Raw genomic sequence first — 24342 nt, forward strand, 5'->3', positions numbered from 1 at the left:
AGATTTTAACTTACACAAACATATCTATATGGCCTATGTACATGCTTCTGAATTATGATTTTGTTAAGCACTGATTTAACACAGAGGGAAGAAAGAAAGGTAAGGGAGGAAAGGAAAATTCTGTACAAGTAACATACCCCAATTAAAAATTTCAAAAGAAGTTACCACCTGCCTCATTAATATATGTTAATATATATAATTATAAAAACAAACATTTTTACCTGTATGCACTGCCAAAGCTGTCTTTGGGTAACTTGGAGAGTAATAAATAAGCTGAATAAATAATACCAACAGATCGGTTATGGATACACTATCTATTGGGAAAAAAAAAAAAAAAAAGGAAAGTACTCTGCAAATTAAAGTGCAACTTTAATTTTACAAACAAAATGGATTTTGTAAATCTATGCAAGCAATGCTTTGCTTTATTGAGAAAATCAACATATGTACAACTGATAAAGCAAAGGACACACACATGCCTAGGACTCTACCAAGGTATTTCATGATCAACTTACAAGGCCTGATCTTGCACCCAATTTAGCTAATTGCAATTTTACCATGTCTTCCATTGAAACAAATAGCAGCCAACGTTTCAGAACGCTGAATGAACGCTGAATATACATGGCTGTAGGAAAAAGCATTATCTTGCTATTAGACTAAATGAAACAACTGGAAAAGAGACAAGCTGTCAGACTCCTCCTCCTCAGGTCTGAAACAAAAACAAATGTAGCTAAAATGCAAGTTGGGAACTATTGCTCCAAGGTTAATGTAATTATGTTAATAAATTGTACAATGCGTGAGGAAAGGGTTGCTATCTATGAAGCTGAGAAGGACACTATTAAGAAGACAGATGGTGAGACTGTTACTTTTGTAGGGGAGAGAAAAAAGCAACTATCACCAATGGATCACTGCTTGAATAGCATTATATAGATAATCCATAAATGACAAAAGCACTTGATTAGATGTTTCTTCCTCACAACTGCTCTACGTTGGATCTATTAAGTCCTGATCCTCAAAACAGAGGGACAAAACACCTTCAAAAGACAAGTTTAAGAATTAGTATCCAGTAATGTTTTGAATTCTACACTGAATTAACAGATATATTAATGTAATGGAACACTACAATCGTCCTCATACACTTGCATTTGCCAACCCTGCACAACATATCACCATATGCAGATTTTTCTGGATGTCCAAGAGCTTTACCATCTCGTATCTTCTGTCCTTATTAATACCTCTGTTCCACAGGTACCGACCTTTTCCTCTACCATTGTTTTACCTTAATCATATTAATACGTTAAGCTCAGAGTAGTTGTTTTCAATTTGCAATTAGCTTGAAATACTGATTTTGTTTCACACCTGAAAAACAGGTTTGGTCTCTGGACATGTCTCTCTTCCAAACAGTTATATCAATCCATTTGATATTACTCATACCTAGAAAGACTGATTCACTTACACAGTGATCCAACTCTCCTTCAACATAAAATATAGTAAACATAAGGATAAAAGCTATCTATTCAACCACATCCATCAAAGATCAAAAAAACTGTGCTGGTGCTCAACACTACCTATACCATCTCCTAAGAAAGATTTCCAGGCACAACAGGTTCCATTTTCCTCATCCCTTCCCTTACCTTTTTTATTTTTCAGCTGTACTGGAAAGAGATTTCGGCCTTGCTTATAGATCAACAATCTTCCTAAAAGGCACAGTGAATGAACAAAATAGACGTATTGCAATTCTGATCCAGTGTAAGAAAAGTTCTGCTTATCACCTTTAACAATAAAACCAAAAAATTAGAATTTGACATTTTTAGTTTACTCTACAGTACCTAGCTACTACCTGTAATGTATGTGGATCATTTGTATATAAAGACAGACAGCTTAAGTAACGAACGAGTACTACTAGTGTTCTCTCAAAAGATAGACATACAATATTTTGGGAAGAAAAAGAATAGACAGAATGCCTTCCTCTTGAGGTAGCATATTCAAAGACCTAGAGAATGTGGATGTATGTCCATATAATGAAAAACATGCAAAGATACTCACTACAATGCTGCTGGGAGAAGTCACTGACTCTGGAACTTTTATTAACTGCTGCCTTGCAAAATTCAAAATAATCAAGACATTGCTGGACAGCTGCATTAATCTGAGGAAAAAAGCACAAAATAATAAAATACCTGGTATTTTAAAATAAAGTCATTGTCTCTTGGATACAAGTACTGTCCTTTAACACAAGAACCTAAATATCCGCTTCACTGCAATTACCTCATGTTTCAGTGGTTTGGATAGATTAACCAACAGGAGTCAAAAATTGTACAGGGCTATTAAAACATATTGCCAGTATTATTACATTATCACACTATCAGCTCTGTAAGCACTAAGACAATCTATGAAAAAGACTACAGAGAACATGCAAGTATTTTGAGAAGTTAATGGCAATCTGTGATTGACATATCGTTGTTACGAGGGAAGACTTTCATTTTCCACATGTCAAAAACTTTGTCTTGAATGCACTTACTAAAATGTAAGTTTGGTCGTTAGGTGCTGTCAGTGCTATTGCTGTTGTTTGCAAAAGTGTTGTATCATTATCATAGCATTATCATCTAATCAATGTATATAAAAGTTTAAAAATTATCAGCATGGACTTAGAAAAGAATCACAAATATATGAACAAAGAAATACATTCAGATTTATTACCGTTTGGAGCTGCTAAGATTTATTCACAAGTGTAAGTAAAATATACAGACATATGTCATTAAAAAAATACTTAATCGGATGTTTACTCTATGCTTATAAATTAGATTAGATGACCCTGCTCATGGGTTTCCTATTATAAACTTTTTGTGGCATGGAACATGCTTTAGTCTATGCTGTTCTATGCACACAGACAAACAAGAGAAACACCTTTTATAGTTGTCTGTATCCTTGTTTCCCATCCTAAGGTTTTATCAGTCACTTGCATTTTACATTATATTTCATTTGTATTACAAGATTTTACAAAACATAGTCAAAGTCCTGTCTATATGAATGGATCTCACATCTATACTGGTCTTACTGAAAACAATGAAACTTCCATCCCAGTCAGGAGATCTGACCGTACAGAATATGTGACAGGATTAACACCTACATTACTAAAGATGTTTTTGCAGTTTGCTTTATCTTGCTGACACAGAATCCTTAATACTTCATATCACAACTTAAAGAACACAATGGTTGTTTTTTAGTCTCTTTCCATCAAAAATCCGAATTCAACAGAGCTTTTATGACATTTTTCCATGCACCATTTGCTATTTTTATATATTGTCAGCAACAATTCTAAATATGAATGCAACAGAAGGAATTAATAAATAATAATCCTAATCGAACTCCTGCTATAAAACATCCAGATTTCCCCTTACTCAGAGCTGTCGCATACCCTTCTTTGAATTTAACAATGATTCACTTAAGCAAAGAGAAATTTAAAAAAAAAAAAAAAAGCAAAAAGGCTCATCTAGCTAAACAACATGGAACAAAAGTGAAAAAAGAAAAAAGTGCTCAAACCACAGTGTGCAAAGCAAGAACAAGTTCCAAGTACATTTGCCTTGGGAAATACTTACCAAAGATTTATATTTCTTTTCCAAAAGCCTAAGTACCACTGTTCTGCTGTAATATGCATGCTAAAATGACAAAGAAGACCTAGTGTCAACTTCAAACATGTAAGTTTTATTTTAAAATTAAAAAGTAGTAATTATCTCCAATTCTATTAGGGATCCCGTGCACAGTACATATTCAATATATTGAACTCCAGCTTGTGTAAACCAGTATTATACTCAACTAGGCCTTTTGTCTGCAGTGCATTTAAGATGATCAAAAAAAACCTATGTCATTAGAAAAATATGTAGCAGAACATGCAATAAACAGAAAAACAATAACTACGCTGGAATGTTAGACTACATGTTTTGACATTGCTATGTAAATCCTAAATTATAAAATATACATGGTAGGTTGCAGAAAAGCTCTGATGTCCACTGGAATTTAGGAAGTTGTGTGCAGCATATGATATATATAACTGTACTTTCATGCTCATCACTTCTTCCAGAAAAATATTTGCATCTTTTGATAGCTCAGTCAATTATCACAAAGAGACTGAAGTCCCAAACAGCAGTAGGTTCTCAGAAATCTTATGAAAACTAGTAACTGAATAGAAATGGAGGGAGAGAGTACTGTTGAAGAGCAAAGGACACAAATGCCTAAAAACTCCCAGACTTCCTTAATTACGGTGCTCATTACAGGTTGTTATAAGGTCACAATAGGTCTGTGATAATAAGTCATAAATCAAACTTTTCAAAATACATGTCAGACATGAACAAGTGACAGATTTGTTGTGTGGGGTTTTTTTGCTTACCGTCCACTTTTTAAACCATACTGCTTTGATATCTAGCAAAGCCAAGAAGTAGACCGGACTCAAAAAATCTGGAGGGGCAGGATGATTAGGCTCATGTTTTACTGACAGAAGTGACAAGGTACTCTCCACTACTTCTTCCATGTACCTTATGACACAAATAGAAAAAAAAATTCCACCAGTAATACTCAGGAACAAATTTCTGGTAAAACTTCACTGTTCAGATAAATCATAAATATCAACAACACTATCTTTATTTGATCTTGTAAGGATATTGGTTCTTTGTATTACCATGAACAAAACTAATAACAACATAGATGTGTATTCTCCTACACGATTACATATTTTATTACACTTGTTACTTTGTTAAACATACAAATTATTTTTGTTAAGAAAGCACTTAAAACACTTCAGAAGCTAAGTAAGCAGCTTAATATGACCCATGACTACTCCTATGCAACTTCCCTATTCCACCTTTCCCACCCTCTATTTATATTTCCCCCTCTTATCACTGACCAGTCATCTGTGCATCCTGTAATCAACCTTTTGCTAAAATCGTATGTATCTAATTATATGTCAAAAATCATTAAATTAAGGAACAGTGACAGGTTTTTGAAGGTGAAATACTTTTCTGGATGACGAATCCAGGAAGACGGAGCTTCTTTTTGGTACTCATTTAAAAGGCGGACCTGAAAACATAATTATTAAAATTACAAAATAAATAATGCATGATGTTTCAACAATGACAAAAAAAAAAAAAAAAGGTATGGAAAGTTCATTTATACCTTTTTAAGTAAATGACTTATGTCTGTGTTAGATACATCCAGACCAGCTGAAATACGAAGAGAATATTCTCCAGAAAGAAAGTACAACTCCAAGTGTCTTGCTAAAAAAGAAAATAAATTAAAAAAAACCCTCACCTCCATGACAATAGTGGCAAAACAGATTGTATTACACAGCTTCATTATGAAAGTTTACTGATTTTCAGGAAGAATATGACTCATTGTTTTAAACGTAATTAAATGCACATACCTAAACTTGTATAGACTTCTCTTGTCATATTAAATGGAGAAGAAGAAAAGGTTTTTGCATAGAACCTAAGAATTTTCTCCTAAGGGAGAAAGAGCCAGCAATGTATTAAATAGTCATGCAACTGTGGATTACTATTGCACAATAATCAACATAGTGGCATTATTTTTAATATTAAACATTGCTCAGATATCTCTACAGATGTGAAGCATATTTTATAAAAATATACAGTTTAGGACCACAGAAACATACAGTCCGAAGGAAATTTTACTCGAATACTTTAACTGACAATACCAATGCAAAGCCTCACTGAGATACAAAGAAGCAGATCAGGGAATATTACTCTGCTTTTCCAGTAACATTAATGTTTTTATGTTATTAAATGTACCAATGACTTGTGACTAGCACTGCATCAAAAGAAACGGTAGACCTTCTAAGCCAAAAGAAAAATACATTCAGCAGCTGGAGCAACTTTCATATTTATTTGATAATGACTTTAAAACTCAAAGAAAGGGTTAATCGGCATAATAAATAACTAAAAGCAGTTTAAACAGCTGCCTTTTTTTTTTCCTTCATCAGTGCCCCTGTAATATTACTATGTATCATTTTCTCATCATCATGGAGCATATACCTGACTTAAATAGGAAATATTAACATGACATGTTTTACAAAAAATTGACAAAACTCTTCTGTATGTCTGTTTGCTAAAAGACATTTAAGCTTCTTCATTCCCATTGAAAGATATGTAAATGAGTATTCCAGCCCCTAAAATTCCTATTGAAAGCCTGTTGAGTCCTTTAAATCCAGACCTACTGGAATCATGTAGCTCTTTTACTTCAAAAAGTTTATCTGATACATACACAAATAATAAAATGTCTTGGGTCCCTAATGGACTACTCATAATACATATGTAACTTCTTATTCCTCTTCAGTACTCTTTACTAAGGCTACACATCTGGTAACTAAATACAGAACATTAGCTTACACTGAAGACTGCATCAGGATCTGACAGAGACGTTGTTAGATGCTTACGCAGATTTGGCCAACTCTCAGAGTTCAGTATATCAGAGGGAGGGGCAAAGCACAGTGTCTGCAATGCTTCTTGGCGAACCTGAAGTGGTCAAAAAGATAAACACCAAATAATTTGGAGAAACGAAGAAACTCATCCTCATCTGTAGAAAAGATAAGGAATTCCAGAATACTTATCTACTCCTATATTTTTTATGATGATTTAGACAAAACTACATCACTGAGAAAAAAAAAAAACCAAACATATATTTGAAGAAGCAACAAAACCATTTTATATAGGTTTTCAATAGTGGATGCAAGGATTATGTTTTACTTTCTGGTTGTAATCAAATAATTTTTTACCAGGGAATATAAGAAACTATCCACAAATACTACAAATGTGCCTAGCAGCTCTGTAAAAAATACAGGAAAGTACGAACAGTTACTAGACACTATGTTTTACTGCTGAATTTTCATCAGCATTATAATCTACCTAATTTCAAATAACTTTTTTTTGTTCTATTTGTACACAACTGTAATCTCTAGTAATTTATTTCATATTACTGAAACAAACTGTAGGAAATTTTAACAATATTTAATAGCATCAGACATTTACCTGGTTTTCTCAGAAAACTCAATCACAGTGTTTATACCAGTTCCCATCTACCAGGCCTTTTTCAACTGCCAGACAATCTCAAACAAATCTTACTGAGACAACTCTCTCAAAATGATGTTTCTTCAGGCTTCAAAAATATCAGCAGCTGGTGCTGATTGGTGGTTAGAGACCCAAATTATTACTGCCACTGACAGGAAGGCAGGCCTAACTTGGACTTTTATATATTCCATCTGGCAGCAGCTTGTTGGCAAATCAGCAGGCATCTCTCTCTTCTGATAGGGGTAACACAAAGGACAACACAGAAGTTACCAAGAAGGGCAAGGGGCACGTATATAAGAACATAAGCTTCAATAACTATTTCTCACAGAACAACTTTTTCCAAACTAAAAATGCCCACCTATTGCACATAAACTCCTAACAAAACAAAGATACTTGTTGCAACACTAGCTTTTGAACTAGATGGTTATGAACAATGAAATACTGCACTGCAGAGCATTTGCTGCACTGAAGCCAAGATATATGTGCCAACAAAGACAAGATTCCACTTAGGTACATATGAACTCTTACGTACGTACAGTCTGGTTTACAATATGTCAAACATTCTTTTGTATTAACATTTTATTTCTTCTTTTAAACTTACTTCCTTAGGCTGAATAGGGTCAAGCCTTTCTACAAGCAGCTGCAACTGTTCTTGACTCATGAACGTGTAACTCTGTAATACACATCGTAAAATGATCATTAGTATGTTTTATTAAACCGAACAGCAGAAGATTAAAAGCAGTCTTTCTGGTATCTAATTTACTTTTAATAATTAGGACTTCAACATTTATACTAATTTAGCAATAAAGTCAACATTCTAAATGTTTTCTGCTGTTTGCCCAAAGTTAAATTTACAGCAAAATTACTGTTACATATTTTGCTTTTCTTTACTTAAAAGTTTCCTGTATCTTCATAAAATTCCTTATAGTAATTCATTCAGTAAGTAATACAGCATAGCGCAGTAGTCTGCAAATGAACTGCACATTACTTGGCTCCTTAAGTAAAATCACAAGTTTGATGATGTATTGCCTTTACCGTATTTTATCTTTTTCTACACAGTACTTAGATAGGTACTTTAAACATATGGGCATCATATTAATGTCGTCTAGCATATGCTGCTTAAAGGTTAGATAGCTAGTATAAGCTTAGTACTTCAGACTGAAAGAAAGGCAATTAATTCATTTTAGGATATATCAAAGATAGGAAGGATGAATCTTTTTCTAGGCCTGTTCTCAATCTTCACTGACAGAAACTTAACAATTTTGCAGTACCATGCTTATTTTGTAACATAGAGAGAAAACACATTGTACTTGGTTGAACGAGGAGTCACTGTCAGAACAGTTCTCAGTGTAACAGCCACTCTGATGTTCTTTCTTTGTTTTACTATCCAGCTCCTTATTACGCATCTGATCTTCTTCAAACTTGTTAATCAAAGATTCTACCACAACCATCATGACATTCTTCAAGGCATGCATCATTTCTCTGTATCTTCAAAGTAAAGATGATTTTAATATTAAAGAGCATAAAAATCACTAATTAAAAAAATAATTCACTAAATCATGAATAACTGAATGTGGCATAATGTTATTTAAACCCAAACTCACCGACTTTACAGAAATTAATAAAAAACAAATGCAAACCCAAAATGAACAACAAAACATATATGTACCTTAAATGTTTCAGATAACTATATTTTAAAATTATAATAAAATTCCTTTTTGCCCTTCTAAAACCATTCAATGAAATACCATTAACATAATCCTGTTCTGAGGTTCTTAAGAAACACCAAAAGGGAGAATCCGTCCCTGAGAAAACAGACCAGTTCTCATCCTTGTTACTGTTTATGTTTCTTCAGGTTCAACATCCAACTTTGCTTCTGCTATAAGCCTTGAGCAGAACCAATAGAAGAGAACACATCATCTTGATTCAAGATCTTGAGTACAGGTCATACACCCAAACCAATTTTCTTTCAACAAAACCAGGGTTTTTCTAAGTTATATAATAATATCCACAAGGAAGCAATTCAAAATAAAAGCTCCTTCAGAAAAACATCCTATTCTAAAATGTTGGTATTTTATTTCCAATTATTTTTTACTTTAAGGCTACTATTACTTATTTTAGTCACCAGAGATATAAATTACCATATTGTGCTTTAATATCCTCCTACCTCTCAAATTAAAAATATAAGATACAGACATATTTAGTTCATTCCAGCATCTTCTACCAACTTTAACGAGCACAAGAACCCCAAGGTCCTGATCCTTGAAACAAAAAGACACAAATAGCATAATCTGAAAAACAATCATCCTAACATCTATTTTCTAGGTGAAAATAAAAGCCAAGTACAGTTGATTAAGAACTGCTTTCTAACATAAGTGACTGTACTTTGAAAATACAGAATGTAGTACTAAGGAGTTAAATTCCTTAATATATTTTTCTCCATAAATACCTTTAGGCATACTACCTACCCCCAGAAAATGAACAATGAACAAAACTGGAACCTTGAATGATCCTGAAATGATATCTGGACCATCAAAGTGAGACCAAACAATGCTCAGAGTTCAGAATACTTGTAGACAGGTGACAAGAAAAGGGCCCTATAAAGGTGTGGTTCATTAAAACATATTTCTGTGTACTTCTGTAGAAGAAACTTGAAAACAAACACAAAATCTTCTAGAACAGAAACATACGCTATTTTTTAATTTCTTTCTTACTGAGGATACATAGTAAACAGGCATCCCAGCAAAAGCCTAGTACCACTAAAAAGACAGATGAAGTTAAGATTATGCACTAAAAATGAGTGAAAAAAATAGTTTAGCTGAAGTAGCACATAAAATTGTTTTAGTGGCTAAAATATGAGACAAAAATTGTCTTTTTTGTTTTCTTCCTCTATAACACATAAAAATGACCACTGATGCTAAAATAATGGGGGGTTGGTTGTTACTAATTTTTCAATATTCACCATTTCAGGTGCTCACTTTCATTTCATTGTTTTCACATTGTAATGGTTCAACCTCAGTAAAGCCCTCATCATGGCTCTCTATGACAATTAAAAATAGAGAGGCAAGGACCTGATTCACCATGATGACAAAAGTAAACTGTCTCTTTTAATTAAAGCAGCAATACTTTTAGAGCTGCTTTAAGCATTATGATGTAGTTAGAATTTGTGCAGGAATTCTGAAACAAACGTGATGCGTAGACTAAATGTTTGAAGTTTTACATATTTTCCGGAAGTAACAGCTGTATATGCTAAAATCCATTTTATAAGTACTCCTGATCACTGCTTTAAAGAATCACAGCAATCATCTGCCTACGCAAACTCAAAATCCAAGGCATGAAAATTCAGTAAGGTAGCTACCAGCCTCTGTTTTCCAAGGAAAAGTTAGTTTAATGTCCATAGAAGGTGAATAAAGTTAGTAGGGAAGAGATGACAAATAAAAGAATTTAACTGGTACTCACAGAGGTTTTTCTACTGAAAGCTTCTTTACTAAATAAGGTGTTCAAAAGCCAATTATCCTGGACCATAGACCCTGTAATATGCTGACATGTGGTTTTGCACACCTACTGATTTCTGGCCATCTGACAGTCTGAGTCAAAAAAAATCTTGGATAATTATACAGTTGGTCCACATACCAATTTTACATTACATGGACAGCACTACACAAGTATCTGCATGTACACTAAAATACAAAGCAAGATAGCTCAAACCTCAGTTTTTAAACTGGTCAAGGAGATCTTACTGAACATATTACTCTTATAGGACACCTGACTAGATCCCAAGGAAGCGATCTTAAAAAATACACATATGTATTCTAATTTACTTTTTTTAGAAAACAACATTCTCATGCAGATTCTCCACCAATATCTAAGGAAATTAACAAACTTCAGTACCTAATAAAACCAATTTTTCCTTTAGGCCAACTTCCATATCACAACCGAATTTAATTTGCTGCTAGTGAAATAGTATGAAATAGTGATTCTTGTCTGAAATCTTACCCCTGCTCAAATCCAGTGCTAGATACCTCAAAAACTTCATAGATTTGCTACCAATCTTTTTATGCAATAGCTCATAATCTTAATTCCAGAGTGAGACAAACCATGACAAATTGCAACGTAGGGTAGGAATATCTGAATTGCTTAGCACTGATTTTTGAAAGCAAAGAATCACTTTTGTAACCCATTGGTTCAGCATTTATTTTTTCAGAACAAGTTCTGGAAAGGAGAAAGGACGACAAAGACCAAGAAGAAACAAAAACGTGAATTACATGTATATACTCACTCTTTTGATTCACGGGTCTTCTTGGTAACATGTTGGACAAGTGTGTCATAGCCAGATACCTCGCCCTGATTTTGAGCAGAAGTACACTTTTCTGTTTCTTCTTCAATCACAGATCCCACAGTATTATTTATATATTGTCTAAGGTATTTCACAAACTCATAGCTGCAACAAATACACAAAACTAAAATGTAACAGATGTCCTTGAGCTCATCATCAAACATTTTCTACATATTAACATCAGCTATCTTCTCACCCAGCAGACCTGCTACTTTAAAGTAAGGGTTTACGACTTGCACAGAAATAAACTTCAACAGTCTAAAAAACACAATTACATTTGATTTTCTTTAATATGGTCATTATCAGCATACTCCAGGAAGAAACAATACCAAAGAGTTTCTGATTTCCTTTTGTGCTGTTTCTAAATGTAAAAATCTACTCAGACAAAAGGTTAAGGTCTTGTAGACAAAAATCACAGTATCAAGAAATCTCTAATTTAAAATTCCAAAAGAAACATTCCTTGGAGCATCCTGAACATATAGCATTGTCTTACAGTATATCCACCTGGTATTAGTATTTATGCAGTACATGTACAAAATGAGAAGAAACATAGAAAACACAATTTATAAATTCCAGCATTTGAGCATGTCTAAGGCTTATGCAAGTCTGTGTGTCATGACAGTATGCAGATCTCAAATTGACAAACTAGCTGTCTGTGATTACACGTATATGTTAAATGCAAGGAAACTGGCACTTTGCGCTCTTATTATTAGATACTCACAGAAACTTGTTTAAACAAAAGAATAATCAGAGGGGGATTTCAAACGAAAGACTCTCACTGGGTCCTCAGGCTCTATTAGCTATAGAAAATGCTAAAAAAGTAGTGCTCAGAATATATAATATTTTTTTTGGTCTTCTGATTTGTATAAAGGACAAAGCAAACAAACACACAAAAAAAGTAATCATACATAAACAGTAGATGCATCATTCTAATTTCATTGTATCAGACGCAGGTGTGCAACTACTTTGTATTAATTTGGATAAATAGAGTGAGAAAAATTCAAATAAAACAGTTCATTGTTTTGGACAGAGTACAGTACTGTTTTGTAGGTACAGAGTCCAAAGCTATAAAATGCAAATGCAAATAAAAGGAACTGTTACAACAGGCAGCAGCTTTTGCCTTTCTTGGATATTAAATAAATAAAGCAGACTACATTCAAGATACAAGACACAATTTTCTGTGCTTACTTTTTTAATGTATAATGATACCTACTTCCTCACTGGATTGCCTACCTCCAGTTTCATCAGGTATAACAGCCTTTTTTGGCTTTTTTCCCAGTTATTTCCATTCCTACATCACTTTTGTTCTCAATGAAAGTAACAGAAATACAAGAAGTGTATTTCAAGAAAGATGCAAACATGTTTATTTGCATTTTCATTTGTCTTCAAGTCTGGCTTTTTACTTCTACAATAATGAAATTGCACACAACTCTCCACTGAATGAAAGCTTTCATAAAACTTTCTCCCATTTGTTTAATGACAGTAACATTTCTAGGGTATACATTTTTGCAGCAACTGCTTCACTCTGAAGTACACATCAATCACATAATTATTCATGCCACTAAGTTTATGTCTGCTTGATGTCCTAGCCTTGATCTTCTGCATCATTCTTCAACCTTAAAAATGTTTTGTAACAAGTAAGTGTTTCAATAATGACCGAACTACTTCTTCACATGCAGAATCAAGTCAGACTGATCTGGCTGGGCTTACGAAGGAAGCACCAAGGAGGAAAAAAAAAAAAAAAAAAGTTAAAAAACTTGAGGACTTTAAGGAAACAATACAACAGAAAACATGCTACTTACATAGTTAGAAGTCCTGATTTCTACTACTGCACATAAATTCTAAACTCGATTCAATTTTCCTTTTTATTAGCTTTCTGAGGATCCTGTGTTTCTGTCTTTTTTACATCAAAGTGGGAACAAAGGAAAAAGTAAGGCCTCAAAATCTGATAAAATTACTGAGGCAAAATAACCATGAGGCAGATCAAAATACTGAGCTGAACCAGCATATTGGACAGTCCAAAAGCACACACTACTAATAAAGGAGCTTGCAATCTGGATGGATGGGGTAAGGGTCAAGGAGAAAGTTTCCTAATGGTCTCACTAATAAACCACCATATGAGCTCTCTGACCTTCCATGATAGCCAACCTATACTGCCACAGGTCATGAACAAGACTAGAATACCTCAAAAATATTCCAGCGCCACAGAGTAACGCTCGCATTCTGCATTTAAAGCATCACTTGATATTCTGTTAAATGTAAGTTAAAACTTTTCTCATGAAAAGAAAGAATCTATAGGATCACCAATTATTTAACATACCAGAAAGAGCAATGAAAGCTATCGTTTCACCGTTCTAAAGGGAAAAGCTATGTATGCATTGCTTCCACTAGCTATAGACATTACTCCCTCATCCTGGGTATTCTCCTAGTAAGTCCTCAGAAGAAATACTGACAGAAGTAATTTCGTATGCTTTTGGTTGTTTGGGTTTTTTTTTACTGTATACATCTTCCTTTAGATAAAAATGCTTTATTTTCAAAATTACATGTAATTTTCAACTTTGATATGTTTATAACCTACTTTTTTACTTTCATGCTCATCACCCAACCTGGTGCTCAAACTTTGCAAGACTGCCAACAGTGTTATCTGATACAATCTGTAATACAAATTAAAATTGAGCTAAAATACATTTGACAGCATTTAGCATCCTCAGAAGATACAAAAGCATTAAAGTTTATAAATTATAGTGAAATTTTAGATAAACTCTAGTTCTATTTCACTTGTTTACTTTTTACCTACCTTCTACCCCTGACAAAGCAATGCTAAAAACTAGGCAAACCAGATAATGTAGACAATTCCACCTCTGAGAAAAAAGGCAGGGAACCTGCTTTCTCAGAAATCAGGTCATAGAACTCTGGTCCTTATTGTCTTCAAGGGCATTTCAGCTTGATATTCCACTGGCTCACCATAAATGCATACTAAAAACTCTCATGTAGTAAAAAAATAAACAAGTCAGAATACCATGGAAAGGAGAGAAGAGTGTGGGCTCCAGAGATCTAGATCACATGTAAGTGAGGTCACACTGTCAAGTCCGATTTAACAGAAGTGTGATGGAGATACATTTCAGCTTTATTCAAAACATAAATTAAAAGGACAACTACCTGATAAGATATACAACAGTTCAGTAACATAAGCCAGACAGAACAATCAAATATAGAAGCCAAATAGCCTTCTGAAAATGTACCTTTTGAGAAACAAAACTATATTGTCTAGCAGGTGTCAAAAATACTGCCTGACAGTCTTCAGTGAGGATTTCTTCTAGCTTCTGTTTGCATGTTGCATTTAGTGCATTACATGTACACATGCATCAGAGCTAAGTTGTTTTGTAAATTCCTCTCTCACAAACAGCTCATCAATTGCTATTACAGTAAAAAATACATTACCAAGAGTGAAAAAAAAAACCAGAAAAATAGCAACGTTAATTTTATTCTCTAAATTATTATCTTTTGCGAGTTGACTAGTGAAGGAATATATAAATACATACACATTTGCACAGCAATACAAATTGTAAACATTTCCCAGTAATAATATAGTTTAACACTTTTCACGTCCTTCAAAATATTAAAAAAAGCAAACATATTTTTACTTGTGAAAATTCTCATCTGTTTCCTCCAAATGCAAGAGAATCTCTTCTGCACATTCTACTGATGGGGCTCCAGTGATTTTTTCCTTCACACTGTGCAGCAACTGTCTAAGCATAGACTGTAACAGAGCTTCATCCTCACTCGTAAAGTGAGACATCTGTAAAAAGCAAATATAACAATAACAAGCTCTCATAATTCTGTGTTTTTCCTCCCCTCAAGATGCTAAGAAAATGCATAAGTCCCTTAAATTGCCACGAGATTTTCTGTCAAAAGACACAGTCACGGACAGAAAATACTTACTAGAGCTTATCTACAGAAAAACTGAAAACAAAATAATCAAATCAGTTTTAATAAAGCTGTTATCTTAGTACAATATTCTTAAATGAGATATTGCACTAAGCATGAATATTCCTGTTTGTAGATGCTAGAGAACCTGCCTATCAAATAGGCACAAGACTACATCGTAATTTAAAAAAGGGGGTTTTTACAGATGTAATGACTGTATCTTGATAACAAACCTCTACGAGTCTCGCAGCTGCTTCTCATCCACTATTACTACCCAGTTCTGCTTTTCAGATCTCTCTACTCAGAGCTGTTGCCATGCCCATGATCAAAGGTGTTGGCAGCTTTTGCAAGGGCCAGGTGGAATTATCAGAACTGTTGAATTTCCCTGCTGTAATCAACTGCAGTGATCAGAGTCCTGTCAATTTAATCCTACAGCTACTAGGAAAAACTAGGAGGAGCAGTAGCAGTGAGAAACTGGAAACATCCATCAAGTCCAGAAGACAGTGTCTTAGTAGTTTAATTTTCAAGGGTTGCAAAAAAAACCCAAAAGCTCCATTCTATCTTTATTAATTAACCTAAATTAATGGCTTAAAGTTCTTTATATGCCAAAAAATACTTCCAAGCCCCAGTGGCAGTTCTATCTTATATAGTTCTGGTCTATTTGAGGAAAAATGATTTAGAGACCTTTGACTTTTTTTAATTAAAAAAAAAAGTCAAAGACTCTCTAAGCACCTGTGAATAAAAAATATGCACACTTGGAAAAGACCATATAATAAATCACTTCTTCAGACTTAAACACTATTAACTAACAAAAAATCAGAGCCATAGAGCACCAACTGGAAGTTACCCTTTATGAAAGGTAATGGTTCCTTGAGTTAGCAGTTCTTTATGGTAAGTAGCACAGTCGCTGAACACCCTACTTTGATCAAATGTAATTCAACATTAACTCAATCATCTTACCAAAAATAGCATTAAAATATTTAAAAAAAAAAAAAAAAAAAAAAACCCACAAAACAAACCCCACAAATCCCTTGTAATAATCCTAACTCCCTGATTTGCAGCCCTCTTTCTTATAAATTAGAACCTCAAGATATTTCATCAAAGCCAATGTATTTTTAGACCTATATAAACCACCATTGTAAGTCTCATATTTTGACCTTAACATTGGATGATATCCTAATCCCCTGCAAAAAACTTCACTTAGTATTTTGGTATAACTACACATTTTTAAAAGTGCAAGTATCTGGATACCGGTTGGCAATCAGTGCAAAGCCCCACTCAAATTACTCATAAAGGCAAATCATAAGAATATTGCAGTTTCACCTCAAGGTTGCTCTGAAAAGTCTTATTTGACTTATGCAATTACTAACAGAGGTATTTATCTTAAAATTAATTTGTAAACGTTTGTGGTTTGTTGTGTTTGGTTTTCTGTTGGTTTTGTTTTTTCTCCTGGCTGGCATATCCCCCATTCAGTTTCCAGGCAAAATTTAAACGATCATTTTGTCCCTGAGAAACCTTACACCAAGCTCGGTGTGCACAGCCTTTTCAAATCCAAATTAATCTTCCCGGCACTGCCCCACAACGGCAAATCCTGCCCCGAACCCCACGGGATGATTCCAAAGAGGCCTGTTGTAGCCTTCGCTTGAGCAAGGTTTTGAACGACAACGAAAAAAAAAAAAAAACAGTGGTAATTTTGGCAAGAAACCAACGACGGCAGTTAACAGAAATACGAGTAGGGCAAAAATTCCTATCCCCCTCTCGATTTTTACCGTCAGTCATTTCAACTGCGTATCAATTTTGGGCAGTAACCAGACTTCTAATGACAACACACGTACGAAAGCAGCTTGTCTTTTCAAAAGCGTCGGGAGAAGCAGCTGAACCTCACTAGGACCCCCTCTCACACTCCCGCTAACCGCACGGGGCGGGGGGGGGGCTTTGCCAGGGCACCTGGATGCGCTCGCCCTAGGCACCCGTCCCGCGCCGCGGCTGCCGCAGCCGCCCGCCCCGGTGCGCCCCAGTCCCAGGAGCTCTCCGAGGCGCTCCCCCACCAGGCGCGGCCCGGCCCAGCTCCGGGGCCCCGCACTCCCAGTTCCGCCCGGGCCCCGCCGGTTGTGGCGGCGGGCGAGCGAGCGGCGTCGCCGTGCGCGGCCCTCGCCGGGTCTCTGCCCGCGAGCCCCCCGGGCCGGCGGGAATCACCTTGAGGCGGCGGCTGCCCTTCCCGGCGCGGCGGCCGCGCGTCTCGCGGGCGGCGGCCCGTAGCAACCGGCGGCGCCCGCTGCCGGGTCTCGCGGGGCCCTTAGCAACATCGCGAGAGGCCGGCGGGAGGCGGGAGGGCCGGGCCCCGTCAGCCCGCCGCCCCGCTCCCCCTGCCCGGGAAGGGCGGGGAAGCCGCTGTCGCTGTCCCAGCCGGCCCCGAGGCGGGGGTCTCGGCCCCCCGTCAGCCCCCTCCGTCGCCGCAGGCTTCCCCGGCCGCGGGGGCGGGAAGGGCAGCAGCCCCAGAGCTCCCCTGGCAAGGGTTTCAAGCACGAAACGGCCTCCTTTGCCGCACGGGCCTTCTTTATGGCCCGTGTTGGTGGTCTCTGTGTTGTCGGCCAGATTACGTAAAAGGAATAGCACTGGCCTAGGAAAAATCTGGTCTAGCGCTTTCTCAGCGCTGTGATGAAGTACCCTGCGCCCAGGCGACGGCAAGGGAAAACCCATGGCTGGGGTAACCGGAACACCTTTATCAATAAGGGTCCCCCCAGCAAAACTCACTAAAGAGTCAGCTGGAGACAACTTGGCCTCTCCCTGTCTTCAGGCTGGTAGGGCTCACCTCTGTCCAGCCCATGGTGGCTCCCAGCCTTCTGTGTGCTGTAGGTTTTCCACTGAAATCAAAGGAACTGACTCATGCGTTATTCCCAGTTTACATCAGCAGGGGAGCAGATTGTCTCAAAACAGAAAAACATGAATGGCAAGGTATTTTCCAGTGCTTCTTAACTCTTCATCCCTTCCTGGGATGGAGGAAATATTACAAAAGCAGCAAGTAGTATTTTTTTCTATTCAACAAATAAATACATAACACAAACCAGCAAAAGCATTTTGATGTGAAATCATTTTCCATTAGCTTAGCTATAACAAGCCAGAAATGAGTTATAATAAACGCTCATAATGATGTTTGATAGTGCTTGCACGTAAGGTAACCCATTGTACATTTTTATCTTTCACTCCTACTTTTTTCTAGTGATTTTGATAATGTCAGTAACGCTAATCTTCCATGACAACGTGTTCCTGTAAGTGGATCTGTAGCCCCTTCAGTTAACGGAGCTCTACCTAAATGTGGGCATCCACTTTCTCACGGTAAAACTACTAGCATGTTGGGGCCAAGCATGTAAAATGTAGCTTTTCTATTGAAAAGTGATGATCTAGGAATTGAAACATAAACATAAACCTGTCTTACTGCTAGTTCCTCAGAAACAAGATTTTGATCCATTGTAATGGAGTCTCTGTGGTACCTTTAATACTGTTCTCTTCAGTGCTTTGAAGTGATCCAGTGCACTCAGGTACCCACAAAACAGAAACTGGAACAATTGTCTGCTGCCAGCTGCTTGCAAAGGATCCTGAGTAAACTCCTGTTACTTCGGCTGTGCACTCTCCACATCTTCTAAGTGCACTGTTTGGAATGGGCTACAAGTGACAGCAGCTTATTCTTCATCCATGCCAGACTCTTCTTTCACAGGCAAGAGAGCTGTTTGCTTCTTTTCTGTCTCCATACCAACTGAGAAGTGCTGTGCTGTGGTACAACAACTTCTAAATCCTCTAGCATTTCACAAGCACTGATTCAAGTGACAGCACCTCAATTTCATAGCTGGTATGGAATAAGGAAACTCAGTACACATAACGTTCAGCATTCCTAGTCCTTACTGAAAGAGCCTCCATTTTAGCATACCTTTCCTATCTTATAAAACACCTTATAAGATAAATTGCAGTTGTAGTGGCATCACAGAAGGATGTTCTCATAGTACCTGTGGTGTTTCTGAAATCCTTCCATTCCTTTCTACTCTCTTCCACCTTCTGTATTTCATCCAGCTTCTTTTGCCACATATTTTGCAGCTATTGGAACCTGGAGCCCTTTCTCCTGAACCAAGCTGGCAGATCTCAGGTGCCATTTGATGTGATCATTAGGGTTCATCCAAGCAGATAGATACCTTCTGAGGGTGATACTCCATAGTGAGCAACACTGTTCTGAAGTGCGTTGTTTACATGGATGGATGTTAGTCATGAGAGAGGTTGCAGTCACTGTGAAATTGCTCGTGCGGATTTCACACTGGTGAAATTTCACTGTCTCTTGGACCAAGGCATCCTTCTCATTGGCAAAAATATTCCAGATGTTCTCTCGTGATTGTACAAACGGGAAAACCCCTGGCTTCTAACCCTAGCTCAGGAAAACATGAGATACAAACAAGTCTCCTTAGAATTTCAATGTTCGTAGAAAGTCACAGTGCTGACTTCTGTAATTTTAGAAACAGAAGAAACAGCAAATGTACCAGTTCTTAGAGTGTGTAGCATATAAGGTAAGCAAAATTTCAAACTGAAATATTATAGGGTTGTGAGTCATTTAAGTGTTACAGAGAAGTTTAATTTCTCTCTCCATACCTTGAACATGTCCCAAAATTTGAATTACCAGTTTATTCCAAATTTCTGTAAATTTAAAGTGTTCCTGCAGTGTCTCCAACATAGCAGTTCAGAATGGAGGAAACTGTGGACAACAAAGGAATCTTCTTTACTGGTAATCTGGTAGTAGTGGGAACAGCTGGTCTTAGTGCTAATGATATTACACCAGGGACATAATTTCTCCTTTCCTCTCTTTCTGCTCTGTTCTGTTCTGCTCTGCCCTCTTCTCTTTTCCTTCATTGTATCTTTCCACAAGACCATCCTTTTGTGGATGGCACACAAAGTTCTGAAGAGATTCTGGTTTTATGTAGTCGATGCACAGCCATTAGTGTCTCCAAGAATGTTTTACTAAGACTTTCAGCAACTCAGTAGGTAGGACCTTTGTTTTAGCAAACTAAAGGGATTGGGTTTTAGCATCGGATAGAGTAACTTACCATAACCAGTACGTGCTGAAATTCCACTTTATGCTTTTCCTTGGCTGATACAGTTTTCAAAGGAGTATATACCGAAGAAGAACTAAAGGGGAGGGTAAACTACACTTGGCAAAAGACAGAACAAAACTAACTTTCTATACACCATTCCAGAGCTAAATCAAGACCAGAAGGAGCCAGGATATCCCCACTTCAGAGTTTCCCAAACTAGGACTAAGATATATGTCAGGGAAGGAGAAGTAAGTGTCAAATCTAGCTCTGGGGATAACACAAGAAGTCTATCCCACCTTTCTGAATATTCTAACATCCCTTAAGCAGTTCTTGAGCCCCCAAATAAAAGATGAAGATACTTCATCAACCCTTTTATGACTACTGTGGCATTTGTTGCTCTCTCACATCACTATTCATGGGAGTTTCTCAAATTTGGAGGAACAATGAGCATGTTTTGAAACTTCATTAGATCATAATCTAATCATAAATATCAAAAAGGAAACTGCTTAAAATATTACTTCTGATGGGAAAGTCTTTTTAAAGAATCTCCAAAGGAAATTTTCTATTTTGGAGACCATCTGTCCTTTCCTCCCTGTGCACTCTGGGGAAATACTAACTCATTACTAGATGTTTCCGTTCAAACAAACAATCAGGGATTGGTGGGTAAATGGGCATGAGGGTCGCAGGCTGAATCACTTCATGCTATCAGCTGCACTTATCAGACTTGTGTTAAAACACGTCCATACAGAATTTACATTAGTTTCATGACCAAAAAAAAGTGAAGTATCATGACTTTAGTCTAAAGTTACATCAGATGAGTTTGTACCTTACTGCTGAGGGATAAGCCAATATGAGATACGTGTAAGCTCTTCCAGGAATCAAAAGTAAATTTGGGTCAATTTACTTATTTGGTAATTAAACTTCAATTATGCTGATATTTCATGAAGACTGAAGATCTTACATTGCTATTCCTGATTTCTTTTGTCTGAGAAAAAGAAGTGAGAAACTGGCAGCAAATCAATAGACTCTCACATAACATTGTAAAGCACCAACTCAGAACCATCCCGCCCAATAACAATCAGGAGCGTTATTGATTAAAAATTTAACTTAGTGAATCTATATACACTGATTTTTCCATCTGTATTTTATGACACAGCTTTCAATAGATACCCTGCATGTGGTTGTAAAAGTAACTACTGGAACGGAGGTTCAGTGCAGGCGATAAAATCTGCACTGCAATGCTAAGTAACTGCCTCAGTAAATCAAGGACAAAATAAGCTTCTATGACAATATAAATATCCAAATGCCAATAAAATGATTATCTGATCCACAAATCTTTCATGGTAAAACTTCAGGGAGCTAAGGACATATGTGTCACTGCCTCTGATTGGCCTTAGGCAAATCTCTTAACATTGGACTCAGGTCCTTATTGGAAATTGAGGATAATACAATTATCTTTATATGCCATTATGAAAATTAATGTCACAGAAGTACAATATAATAGCCAAGTGGCATCATAAATCTCTGATTTATTTGCCATTTCTTTTCTAATTAATATTTTGGTCTTTTTTTCTCATGTGTTTCCTGAAGGTGGCAGCAATATTCAAGAGTTGCGGGGACATCTGACTTTTGAACCTATTAACCTGTAATACAGCATTTCTTTCAATGTAAATGTCTATTTAAGGCTATTTATAATATGCAAAAATCAAACTTTGATGGCATAGGTATTATAGTTGTGGACATATGATGTACAATATCACCACAGAATATGAAGAAAATATGTTGACCTGGGGTGCTGGCATTGCTTATTCTTTTGTCTGGTAAAAATTCAGAGGCTAAAGGAATATTTCTAAAGTGTTAAATATTTTTAATTAACATTGTACTGTTGCTTGCAGTTAAAGTTATCCATTTCATTGGCTTCAGTGAAGTCTGGATCATGTACGTTTTCTGAAGTGAACTGCTAGCTTATTTGTGGGCACTTCAAAACACTACAAATATTATCTGTGATCACTGAAGGAAGATTATAGCCTGTCTATAGGGTTCCTTTCAGTTCCATTCCTCCATTTGATCTTAATCGTTTATAATCACTGGTAGAGTCACTCAGGCCAACTGTATCTCACACCAGCATCGCAAGGTTTTAATTCAAAAACAATCTTTAACACTTCTTCTTTTGCCTTAGACTCAATACACTTTGCATTATTGTGAAATGGTTTTGCTACTGAGGCAAGGCACTTACATCGTCATTAGAAATAGGAAACAATTTAGAGAACTCTCTTCTCCTTTCATTTTGCTTCCAGTTGCCTGATCAGGGACTTGCAGATCCCAGCTGCAGTCTGAATGGAGAATCATGGAAGCCAGCAAAGACATCTCTGCAGCAGGGCTCTCCTCCCCTTTGTCTTCGTCCCCAGGACTGCATAACGTTACGTAACTCTCATGCCTGCAAGTCTTCTGTCAGCTCCAGGTCTGCTCTCACAAAGCATCCAGGACAGGGACCCAAGTTCTAGTACTGCTGTCCCAAAAAGGCTACTTTTGAGGAAGGGAATTGCATAGCTGCAGATGGCCATGCTGGCAAAGGAGGTGCCAAACGGAGGCAGAGGCTTCCTGTGAGTCTTCAGTGGTTCAAACAGACTTCCCAAATCCTCTCATACTTTCAGAGATGAATGTCTGATCCTGAGAGAAAAGGAAGAAACTGCATTTGTTTTAAATGTAATCTCCCCACCTAAATGTGCATGGAACATAAAAGCTACAATTTTTAATTATGCTAACAGACTTGATTACACTGTGCTTTCTAAGGAGTCTGCTCAGCAAACCTGGTGGCCTCTTTTGTAGTTGTACATGGATATTACTGTGCCTTAGAATTGTATTTCTTCTCATCCTCCCCAATTACTGTCTGTGGTACCTTGAAAATCAGTATTTTGATATCCTGAAGTTGAATATTTTTATAATTGCTTGATTTTATGTTCATCTTTTGTACAGTATTGCTGAAGTAACTTATTTCAGATTTCCTTCCAAGATTAGCATTAATTCCTTTACCCATCACACTGACATTTCAGAATTCATTCATCAGCTCTTCTGAGATGCTGATGTAGTCTGTTGCAGATACCGACTGCTATTCCTTTTTTGGATTTCTATCTGTCTTAGATTTCCCAAAATGTGTCATTGCTATCACTTCCTCTATTACACCATCTATACTATAGAGCCTGCATAAGTGGTTTTCCATTGAGCCAACACACCTTCTCTTCCTCTGTTTCCCATCTGTCTTCTGAAAGTTGTATCCGTCCAGATAAACTACAGCTCTCCTTACCCAATGGTTTATCCTGCTATAGTTCTGAATCCCACTATCAAGCACAATACAATTTCCTTCCTGCACCGTCACACCAAGTGCTTTCTGTAATCTTAATACTTGCAGGGAGTCAAATACTTGAGACATTTGCTACGTCAGCTGTTGTTTTATATTATTTTGTTAATATAAGTTATAGTCTTGTTTTTAAGAGTTTCTTCTAGAAGTACAGATTAATCTAGCCAGATATGACGCACAGAAAACTTTGTTCTCTTCATTTCTGGAATGCTGCAAAATGCTTGAAAAGTAAGCAAATCTTGCTCATTGCTGCTCATCTGAAGCTATACTCTTTTGTAAGACTTGCCCAGGAGGACAGAATTTGGCCCGTACTTTGCCATGCTTTATTCCTCTGTGTACTTTCAGCAACATGAGCTGTGTGCTTTGTTTTTCAAATATTTTGTGTCCTAGCAAACTGTGACCTCCTCAAACATCAAAATGATGTTTTAAAAGAAATATTAAAAGCATTGCTTGGTAACAACACTGTTTATTTAAACTCCAGAAAGCACTTTTTTTACTCTTTCTTTTATTTCACTTAGATAATGTCTGGGATCCTAACATAATTTTACATCTGAGAAATGTTGTTGGAGCTTCTCTGAA

At 36.7% G+C, this 24342-nt stretch overlaps 1 protein-coding gene across 5 annotated transcripts in view; it reads right to left on the reverse strand.

Moving 5' to 3' along the window:
- Positions 1-18180, reverse strand: part of TBC1D32 (TBC1 domain family member 32) — an 89191-nt gene extending 71011 nt beyond the window's left edge. For 2 of the 5 annotated variants that reach the window (XM_074862392.1, XM_074862391.1), the window contains exons 1-14: positions 17530-17627; positions 15051-15205; positions 11350-11511; positions 8381-8558; positions 7672-7743; positions 6393-6518; positions 5411-5489; positions 5164-5264; positions 5006-5067; positions 4382-4526; positions 3594-3653; positions 2044-2143; positions 1632-1769; positions 222-314 (exon numbers count right to left, since the gene is read on the reverse strand). In XM_074862392.1, the coding sequence (XP_074718493.1) occupies positions 222-314; positions 1632-1769; positions 2044-2143; positions 3594-3653; positions 4382-4526; positions 5006-5067; positions 5164-5264; positions 5411-5489; positions 6393-6518; positions 7672-7743; positions 8381-8558; positions 11350-11511; positions 15051-15205 (1471 nt within the window). In that variant the 5' untranslated portion in view covers positions 17530-17627. Of the gene's footprint in view, positions 1-221; positions 315-1631; positions 1770-2043; positions 2144-3593; positions 3654-4381; positions 4527-5005; positions 5068-5163; positions 5265-5410; positions 5490-6392; positions 6519-7124; positions 7285-7671; positions 7744-8380; positions 8559-11349; positions 11512-15050; positions 15206-17529; positions 17628-18145 lie in introns of those variants that run through there. The other 3 variants (XM_074862393.1, XM_074862394.1, XM_074862395.1) reach the window with 3 other exon arrangements.
- Positions 18181-24342: the final 6162 nt, after the last annotated feature.

The sequence above is a fragment of the Strix uralensis genome, chromosome 3 (genome assembly GCF_047716275.1).
Source record: "Strix uralensis isolate ZFMK-TIS-50842 chromosome 3, bStrUra1, whole genome shotgun sequence".
In the NCBI taxonomy this organism is placed as follows: domain Eukaryota; kingdom Metazoa; phylum Chordata; class Aves; order Strigiformes; family Strigidae; genus Strix; species Strix uralensis.